This window comes from Electrophorus electricus, chromosome 1 (assembly GCF_013358815.1).
Source record: "Electrophorus electricus isolate fEleEle1 chromosome 1, fEleEle1.pri, whole genome shotgun sequence".
NCBI classification, from domain to species: domain Eukaryota; kingdom Metazoa; phylum Chordata; class Actinopteri; order Gymnotiformes; family Gymnotidae; genus Electrophorus; species Electrophorus electricus.
In genome coordinates, this window is record NC_049535.1 from 9720084 (window position 1) to 9730000 (window position 9917).

Below are 9917 nucleotides of genomic sequence, written 5' to 3' on the forward strand. Positions count from 1 at the left end.
AAGCTGAGAGAACTGAAGCTGAGTGGCAGGGAGTCGTCGTGGCGACCCAGAGAGCGGGCGTGTTAATTTCTGCAGTACGGGAACAGCAGCATACTAGCACTCCAATCAGCCCTATATGATTTCAGGTAAGCACAAGATCAGCCTTACCATGCGACGATTACAGGTGCTTCAGGGTGCACGCGAGCATGTCAGTGGGTATGTGCGTACAGACAAACAACAGGCGGGCAAGTGTGTGTGTCCGTCCGTCTGTGCAAGTAACAGGCGGTCCATTCTCCGTGTGGAAATCAGACTGTTGTAAGTCTGAACCGGGTTGTGCAGGGCTGCGTGTGTATGAAGGCTCTGTGTAGCCATGGAAGCACAGGAATGTGCAATAGGATTCAAATACAGCCCAGCGAGCCCCTTTACCCCCCTCTCCTAATCCTTCAAATACAACCCAGTGAACCCCTTTACCCCCGTCCTAATCCTGAAAGATACCCATTTCACTAAGATATGCTCGTTTTAGGGGAGCCAATCCTCGGCAATGGTTCTTTCCCCTACAGCCCAAAATTGCAAGGGTGCCTTGGGGTGTGGAGCTAAAACACAGGATATTATCTCCCAGGTGAGTGTAATAACACTTTGTAGACCAACGAAAGCTAGAGCTTATTCTTATGGTTGTAATATTGGACATTCCTATTATCCACTTAAAAAAGGCAACATATTTGTTCAAAAAGAACAATTTATTATAAGAAACGTAAATGTGTTACATAAAATAGCTCACAGTAGCAGGGGCATGATGGTTTCTGTCCAACATTATTTAACTAGTCTGACTTTGTCTTTCAAGATCTTAAACTTGGGGTTGTTCAATTTCTTGTTGAACAGAGAGAAAAGCTGTTCTTCAGATTTATAGTTTCCATCTTTGCAGAATGAATAATATGCTGCTAAAACCTGAAAACACACACACACACAGACATACAGTGAAATACAACCCACAATAAAAAGCAGTTGTAGTGTGGTAGATTATGACGCAGCTGCACTGTGGTAGATTATGACGCAGGTGCACTGTGGTAGATTATGATGCAGGTGCACTGTGGTAGATTATGACGCAGGTGCCCTGTAGTAGATTATGATGCAGGTGCAGTGTTTGTAACGTTTCTCGCCTTCTTGCGGAGCCTCTTGATGGTGAGGCCTTCAGGTGGGGACTGCTGTAGAATCGCTTTTATTGTGCCCTTCCAGTTAAACTTTCCTTCAGGACAGAAAGAAGGTATAACACACAGCTGTAACCCATACACACACTGCTGCATGTACACATACTTCCCTCAGACTGATCACTTTGTGCAAGGCTCATAAGAACAGCATTTGTAGCCTGATGCACAATGTAAGGGATAGAGTGACAACACTTCCCCCTACTGTCCAACATAACATTGTATATACACTATTGCTCTTTTAATGTCACCTCTCTTTGAGGGCAGGTTTGTTTAGCGCTTTTCCATTCCAAGTAGTTTACTGGTTTATATTTACTGGTGTACTATATTTAAGTAACTCCAGTGCGCACCATTACTGTTGGAATCTTCCTGCTGATCCTCTAGGCTTGGTCCCCCTGATGGACAAAGACATGAGATAGGATAAATCAAATGACGGATTGACAGCATGAGCGACTCCCAACAAGCAATACAGCTCATTAGAACCCTGGTGCGATTCCCTGCTAATGAGGTTCATTAGAACCCTGGTGCGATTCCCCGTTAATGAGGTTCAATAGACCATGTGAGCACACAGCTGCTCAAACCCTTATGTACTCCATCAAGTAAGCAGACCAGGCCTACCTGGGGAGGTCAGACTTTCAAACGAACTCTGGTGCTGTTCTTCTAAAGTATGGACATAGGACAGACCAAATGTGACATTTACCACCAGACACACACAATTCCCACAAGCACATTTAGCCCAGCATTGTTCTGAGTTTAGTTGGCATTATTGTAGTTAATGTTACAAATTATATGCCATAAAACTGCACCAGTGACAATGTGACAGTATACATATTAAAAAAGATGATAACATCATCAATGGCAATGATAATGGTAATGATAATAAAAATATATGTTAGTGTGAATGCTAAGTGAACCAGCAACAATGTAGCTTTGATTTTCTGCTTTGGTCCAGACAAGGGAACCAAATTACAAATAGAAACATATCCTAAAACATACAGCATCTACAGGTAACAATCATTAATCATCACACACAAACAAACTGATGATTACCTTCAGGTTCCTCTCGTTTGTGCTTTTTTAGTTTATTTGTCTTTTTGTCCTCCACATGCTGCTCTGCTTCTCTCTTCCTCTTCTTCTTCTGTCGTTCAGCTGAGGCAATCTCACCATTCTTCTCTTCCTCCTTGCTGTTGTACTCTGTTTGCTTCTTTTTGTTCTTTTTCTGTCGCTCCTCTTTTCTCTCTCGTTTGTTTTTTTTCCTCTCTTTGACTTGTTCCTCCACCTCCTGCATGGTGTGAGAATGAGGAGGATGACAGGGCTCTTTGCTAGTCTCCGTTGCAGATTTGGCTTTAGGCTGCTGTTGGTTGGTGGCCTGCTGCACACAGGAATTTCACATATCACAGTCTGTGTGTTGTCAAAGAATGCACGTGTGTGAGGGTGAATGCACATGTAATGGAGTGTGTTTACCTGCAGCCTAACAATTGCTTAATAACTGAACTGGTAGCTCAGAAAAACAGCTTCATATAGACATCTAAATCAGAATAGAGTAATCTGATCAACATTAATCAGAATGGAAGTTTGATCTAATTTAAATAGATGTGCACTATTTTAATAACCATTAAAAGGAGAAACGATGTCTGTGTAAACCTAAATTCAGACTACTTCCACAAATGGAATGTTCTATAAACATCTTACATACTGTTAATTGTGACTATAGTAGGCTATAGGCTTCACTGAAACATGAGGTGCTTACATGTACTCCAAATTTGGTTCTTAAAAGTCTATTTATATCTATTTTCCCAATGATCTATCATAATTTTACATCAAAAGGCAGATCGGATGCATGGCATGGGCATCAAACTTGTTTCAATGTTCAATCAAAATTAATGAAAGTCTGTTTTTTCCAATGTAACCATAGCTGCTAATGTGTGTGCATAAGTGTGAGAGCAGGGTCAGCTACTCACGCTGCTGATGGCGGCTGAGAAGATCTCCCACACCTGATCCTGGAGGTCACAGTTAAAGATCCTTAAACTGTTCTTCATCCAGTTCTGTACCACATGGAAAAATGGGCTGAATGTCTCTACATACATAAACAGTCAGTGTACATAATGTAATGGCCAGTAAAAAAAATAAAAATAAAACACATAGTAGTGTGTGGTTCTAGTACCTGAAACTTTGCCTTCTTCCTAGGAACATTCTCATAAGAGGTAACTTGACTGAGGACATCTTTCAGTTTGGGATTAATGTCGGGTTTATTAATGGCCTCCTGGATTATCTATAGTAAATGATCAGAACAGCCGTGTATACATCATTCTCACAGCAAAACATACAGAGGAAACCACACTCGGAGATTATATACATAATATTACGATTGCTGAATCACACCTAATATCTACGAAAGGTCGAGTGAAAATGTGTTAATCTGGGCTGCGATTCGCACAATTATAGCGAGATGTTATTATCATTTTAAAATGAGAGACATAAAAGGTGTATTCAATGTGACACTCGCTCTGTCGGCGATGATCCTGCGGTACTTTGGGGATACACCGGGCTCTGGTGATGCGCACACAGAACGGGACAATAAATACTCTACTCACCTGTATCCACTGCTGCTGTTTTATAACGCCCTTATTCGCTTTTGCCTCGTATCCTTTGCCACCGTACTTCTGGTCCTCACTAATGCATTTGACATGGCTCTTATAGTCGTCCCCCCTTTTTTGCAAAACGCATTGTTTTTGAAATGTCACAAAGAATACATAATTTATTGTACAGCCATTACATAATGAAACAAAGTTGTATTCTTACCAAAAGTCTTTGCCACAATCAATGCAAGACAAAACCTGGCACGCTCGACACACAGACACGTGTTTATCGACCTGCGATTTCTTGAGCGACTCGCCGCACGCATTGCAGGTAAAAAACACCATCGCGGTACCGCAAAACTTCAGCCTGCCCCACTACTTTGTCATTAGTTAAGGTAACTGATGTGTCCACTGACTTGCAGTACAGCTATGACTTGTACAGAACAAGTATCGACTGAACAAGGTCTGCGCATAGGATTAGCTAAACTAGCTAACACTTCTTAAATTACGCATCTCAAATTAACGGGATAGCTCTTTAAATAATCTCTGCACGTTTCCTGTTGTTGTTTTACATTTAATCAGAAAAGTATCCGATTTACACCGAGTTATTTAGCTAGCTAGTTAAGGAACTCCGAAACCAGAAACTTTTACAACTGGAGAACACGCCGGCAGTAAAGTACGTCGGTATTTACCTTCCGTACAGCATCACTACCCTAAACGTGTAGTTCCACAACATCCCAACTATAATAGAAAATATTTAATTTCACAAACCTTGTTAATCCGTTGGCACTAACCTACCCTCTGTGAAAATTTTTATTACCAGTTAATTTTCAAGTAAACATGTTCATCACATTATTTCTTAAAAATTGGGTATCAATGGTAGGGATGTAATTCTAATATGGAAGTGACGTAGGAAGTGTGTAGTAAGTGTTCATCCGAAGTGAAGGTGAGGATCCTTTCCAGAGTTATATATAGCAGTAGTGAAATATTTCGTGTTGTGCTCTGGATTCATGGACGTGTAGTTAATATGTATGTTTTCACTGCATTCAAATGTGCGTTGGATTTGTCTGATGTTTTAAATAACGCTTTAAAGCGCGTAGCTTTGTGTTGTCGTAGTTTGCTAATATCAAACCAACTTTGTCATGGCTTGTCTCTGTGAATGCAGAAAATAAGTTGTATTAGCATTGGTACATCCTGTCATCCCCAGATTTGTCTCGAGTTATTGCACTGGGACTTTCCACTCTAATCCGATGGTACAGACCTCGTCTCTAACGCATGTTACCTAGAGGCACAGTGTAAACCATCTTAGACGTAAATGCATAATTTTCTTGCATTTCGTGCGTCGTTTGAGATTGCGAATGCAAAATGTGGGCAACGCGTAATAATTTAAGAGTCCAGGTGACTTCCAAAACGTACATTCAAAATGAAGTGATGTGGAAATACGCTTTCAGAACAGTGGTTTTTATGTCATTCTGATTAAATGACTGCTCGTCCGGACGGCGCAGCAGGCGCGTGCGGCGGGTGATGGACGGGCTGTACAGCCACAGCGCGTACCTGCTGCAGGAGTTACAGGAGCAGCGCATACAGGGCCTGCTGTGTGACTGCATGCTGGTGGTGAAGGGAGTCTGCTTTAAAGCCCACAAAAATGTGCTTGCTGCTTTCAGCTCATACTTCAGGTAACTACGTGATGTGTGTGTGTGTGTGTGTGTGTGTGTGTTTGTGTTTGTGTTTCCTTTTCTGTTTTTTCTATTTCTTAATTAGGGATCCAGGTGTTACCTGCAGTGGTTTGATATGACCTATCAGCACCATAATATATTTCACTTTATTTTTTTGGTTGATGTGTTACACTTTATTTCAGTCACAGGATGTGTGTGTGTGTGTGTGTGTGTGTGTGTGTGTGTGTGTGTGTGTGTGCGTGCGTGCGTGCGTGCGTGCGTGCGTGTGCGCGCGTGCGTGCGTGCGCACTACTTCTTCCCCTTAAGGTCTCTGTTCCAGAATTCTCTAAAAAATGACGTGTTTCATCTGGCCATTCAGGATGTGGGTGGGATTGGGCAAATTCTGGATTACATGTACACCTCTCACCTGGAGCTGAACCAGGATAATGCGCACACACTGCTGCATATCGCACAGTGTCTTCAGGTACTTCACAAATTCAGTCACCAAAGAGATACTTCGTGATCACCAAGGAGATGCCCCAACACTGCTTGCAGTTTATCACTGCATTGTGTTTTGAGCTTGCTTTTCTGACATGTGCCATTGATCAGTATTTATCACTGTTTCTCTGGAAACTATGTACTTCACTACAATTGAATATCATGTGTGTGTGTGTGTGTGTGTGCGTGCGTGTGTGTATGTATATGTATGTATGTATGTATGTATGTGTATATATATATATATATATACACATATACATGGCCCACTGTGTGTGTGATAAAGTATTCTGTGTCTGTGCGTGCAGGTCTCGAATATCCTGAACATGTGTAATGCATATCTGAAGCCATGTGCTGCACCCGGAGATCCACCCCTTACTCTTCCGGCACTACTATCCCACGAGCAAGACTGTGCTTTGGGGAGCCCTTTACCGCCTGATCCGGACTTGAACTGTGCCCCCACTGACCCTCACAAACACCTGCTCCTCCCAACAGACACAGATCCCATCCACTGCAAACGTCCCCAGCTAGCCCCGCCCCCTAACACCTTAGAGACAGCCAATAATATGTCAGCACAGTCAGAGAGGCAGCCTGTGCATGGCTATAAACTCAGGAACTTTTACAGTAAACAATATTTCAAACAGACTGCTGCCCAGAATGGAACTTCTAGCCTAAGCCATGCACATTGCCCTCCAGTGGTGGAAGAACAGTATAACCAAGGAAGTAACAGTCAAATACTACAAAATGCACCCACAGCCAATCAGACCTTACAGAATACACCCATATCAACAGCCAACCACAGCCAATCACTGTCAGCTGTGCCTTCCTCTACAGCCAACCACAGCCAATCACTACCAGCTGTGCCCTCTTCAACAGCCAACCACTTGCTGCCACACATTTCCTCTCATTCAGGAAGCTCGGCTCTGTCTCATCCAGTCGAGTCTTTGACAACACAAACGTCAGCGTGTTGTGCCAGCACCACTGTGCCCTACACAAGTCTGACCTCCGTCTGTTCTGAGCCCCTGAACACAGTGGCACCCCCTGCCCCTAGCATCCACTCACCAGGAAAGAGTCCCCCGGTCCCACGGCCCCTGCGCCCTAAAAAAGCAGTTTACCTAAAAAAGTTTAACTACCTTCGGTCTCACCCCGTTTTAGAGGAACGGACAGCGCAAAGCACAGTTACTGAAAGCAGCAGTGTAGAAAGAGCCCAGCTGGTGCAATCCCAGAGCCAGCCTTCCCAGCTCAGCACAGACATGCCCCCTGAGGACAAAAACTCAGAGCCAGTGGAAGCACCTGCGCTCCCTGCGTCTCCCCGGGTGCCTTCTCCACCCACACCACAGCCAGAAACCTCAAAGGGTCCAGGAGTCGGGTCAGGAGTCACAAACAGCAGTAATAAATACTGCTGTGAAGTATGTGGAAAAACCTTTAAACACCCAAGCAACCTGGAGCTTCACAAACGCTCACACACTGGTGAGACCCCCCCCCACACACACACACACACACCGACACCCCAACACACACTTCCTCACAAATTATTTGTACCCAACACAAAAATAGGCATATTCTCAATGACTGAAAAATGATCTTGATTTTTTTACTATGTGTTTTTTCCACAGGTGAGAAACCTTTCCAGTGTAACGTGTGTGGGAAGAACTTCTCTCAGGTAGGAAATGACTGTATTGGACCAATTATTGCATAAACATACCATACAGCAATACTTAATTTCCATGTGTGTGTATATATAGGCAGGAAATCTGCAGACACATCTACGCCGGCATTCAGGAGAGAAACCTTACATATGTGAGCTCTGCGGAAAAAGGTACTTTGAGTGCGAGCGTGTACAGGTGTGTGCGAGGGGACTGGTAGCTCAGTGGTTAGGGTACTTGACTTGTAATTTGGAGGTTGCTGCCAAGTTGCCACTGTTGGGCCCCTGACCAAAGCTCTTAACCCTCAATTGCTCAAGTTGTACTCAGTCATAATTGTAATTCGCTTTGGATAAAAGCGTCAGCTAAATGCCATAAATGCAAATTACTGTGTGTGAGTGTATCAAATTTATTTATAAAGAGCTTTTTACAACACACATTGTGACAAAGCAGCTTTACAAATGTCCATATCCCAATGAGTTCACTCAGATACTTTGTGGCCACTAATTCCAGCCAATCCAGTACGAAGATGTGGTCAATTATGTCGAAGGCAGCACTAAGTACTAAAAGTATAAGAAAAGAGGTGCATCCTTTATCAGAGGATAGTAAGAGATCATTAACTATCTTAGTGCAGCTTCGGTGTGGTGATGGGGTCTAAATCCAGACTGAAATAGTTCATGGATGAGATTTGTCTGTAAAAAGGTGCATAATATCAACAAAACTATTTTTCTAGTACTTTGGAAATAAGGGACAGGTTGAAAATTGGCCTGTAATAGGAGAGCTCATAATAATTAACACAAGAGCTTTTAATTAGTGATTTGTTGACTTCAAGTTTTAATGATTTGGGAATATAAACTAGGTCCTGAGAAGAGTTAATCATAGTTAGCAAAGGTTGTATAACACTAGGCAGTAATTCTTTGAGTAAACAAGGTGGAACTGGATGAGGAGGGATTGGAGGAATTTATCAAAGAAGCTCCTAGACAGGATGGAGAAAATTATTCTGAGCTAAGCAGGCAGCTGTCACTCAGTTTATCTGAGTGTTTATCAGTGTTTATCTAACCAGGCAGCTGTCAAAATGCATTTGCAGATTAGGAGGGTCTAAGAAAGCACAATTCTATTTTTTTCTGATATATTAAAATCTTGTTATTAACACACTACTGTTGCATTCCTGCGGGATCAGTTTCAGTTTGATTCCATGTTAGTTTTGATACTGTATTAAATAGGAAACTTGGATGGTTTTTCTGTTTTTCTACTAGAGATGATAGTGATTTTGCTGCAGAGAGAGCACGCTTATATTCAGTAAGGCTATTTTTCAATAACGCTTTAAATAGCTCTAATTTAGTATTTCTCCAGTTACATTCCAAGATTGCCAACAAGATTACATGTATGTTTGTTCTCAAGTGTGTGTTTGTGCTGTTTCACTGCATTAGGTTGTGTGTGTGTGTGTGTTTTCCAGTTTTGCTGCATCGGGGGATGTTCAGCGTCACATTATCATCCATTCAGGAGCACGACCTCACCTGTGCGACATCTGTGGACGAGGTCAGCGCCTTAAACTAGCATGCAAACAAAGGGATGTTTACAAACACTACTTCAAGAATGCTTCATATTCTTAACGCCTGAGTATTTAAAATTTTAAAAATCTTCTCAGAACTGTGTAGTCTGTAAAGAGTATATATGTGCGCGTATGTGTGTGCATGTGTGTGGGTGTTTGGTATACATGCTGAGTTTAGGCTTTAGTAATTTCAGCAATCTGAAGGAACATAAGAAGACTCACAGCTCAGAGAGAGAGTTCACCTGTGAGCAGTGCGGCAAATCGTTCAACATGCAGAGGAAACTGCTCAAACACACACTGACACACACGGGGGAGAAGCCATACTGCTGCCAGACCTGCGGTGGGTCATTCTCTCAGATGCACGTTATTAACAAGTATTATTATTATAGATGTAATTTTTAGAGGTGTAACGGTATGTGTGTTCCTCTCGAGCCATCATGGTGTTCTCGCTGCAGTTTGGTGTGTGCAGTCGTACAGAGAATATGTGGTAGCTCATATGTAAAGATTGATGTGTGTAATGCAGAAGTGCGAGTTCCACCCAAAACCTTAAGCTGTAAGTTGATAGTAAGTTAGTGTCATGCTATGCTAAGCTTAGTTCAAGCTCATTGGAATTGGAATTGGAGTCATTTACACCATGGCGAACGCAAATCACACAATCAGATGGTGTGTGGGGAAACACATGAACATGTTAACTCTTATCCAGATGTATCATTAAAACTTTTAATATTTCACATGCGCCTTTCTAGAGTAACTTACAATTTTCAGTCATGTTTCGGAGGTAGGCGAGTGTATGGTTAGGAGTGTTGCCCAAG

At 42.5% G+C, this 9917-nt stretch overlaps 2 protein-coding genes across 4 annotated transcripts in view; one reads left to right on the forward strand and one right to left on the reverse strand.

Moving 5' to 3' along the window:
• Positions 1–735: 735 nt before the first annotated feature.
• Positions 736–4437, reverse strand: lyar (Ly1 antibody reactive homolog (mouse)). Of its 3 annotated transcripts, none has more exons than XM_027017325.2 (9): positions 3984–4437; positions 3776–3890; positions 3346–3453; positions 3143–3226; positions 2232–2463; positions 1800–1841; positions 1532–1576; positions 1137–1222; positions 736–924 (listed from the first exon to the last, which is right to left on the reverse strand). In XM_027017325.2, exons 1-9 carry the CDS (start codon positions 4103–4105, stop codon positions 790–792), a joined length of 969 nt encoding a protein of 322 aa, XP_026873126.1. In that variant the 5' UTR covers positions 4106–4437; the 3' UTR covers positions 736–789. The 3 variants fall into 3 exon arrangements, with proteins under 3 accessions (XP_026873126.1, XP_026873125.1, XP_026873124.1); XM_027017324.2 differs by having other exon boundaries at positions 2232–2550; XM_027017323.2 differs by having other exon boundaries at positions 2232–2553.
• A 297-nt stretch (positions 4438–4734) lies between these two features.
• zbtb49 (zinc finger and BTB domain containing 49) overlaps positions 4735–9917 on the forward strand; it is a 6849-nt gene continuing 1666 nt past the window's right edge. Inside the window, exons 1-7 of the mRNA XM_027017335.2 lie at positions 4735–5436; positions 5743–5899; positions 6219–7380; positions 7527–7573; positions 7656–7729; positions 9010–9092; positions 9284–9445. Of these exons, the coding sequence (XP_026873136.2) occupies positions 5285–5436; positions 5743–5899; positions 6219–7380; positions 7527–7573; positions 7656–7729; positions 9010–9092; positions 9284–9445 (1837 nt within the window). The 5' untranslated portion in view covers positions 4735–5284. The remainder of the gene's footprint in view (positions 5437–5742; positions 5900–6218; positions 7381–7526; positions 7574–7655; positions 7730–9009; positions 9093–9283; positions 9446–9917) is intronic.

What these genes read in the sequence shown, in the direction of transcription:
- lyar (XM_027017323.2), bottom strand. Translation starts at nt 4,105, where the DNA reads ATGGTGTTTTTTACCTGCAATGCGTGCGGCGAGTCGCTCAAGAAATCG. An exon ending in TCTCAGCCGCCATCAGCAGC is followed by an intron (nt 2,554 to 3,142) that starts GTGAGTAGCTGA and finishes TCCTGTGTGCAG; the next exon opens with CAGGCCACCAACCAACAGCA. An exon ending in TGAAAGTCTGACCTCCCCAG is followed by an intron (nt 1,577 to 1,799) that starts GTAGGCCTGGTC and finishes TTTGTCCATCAG; the next exon opens with GGGGACCAAGCCTAGAGGAT.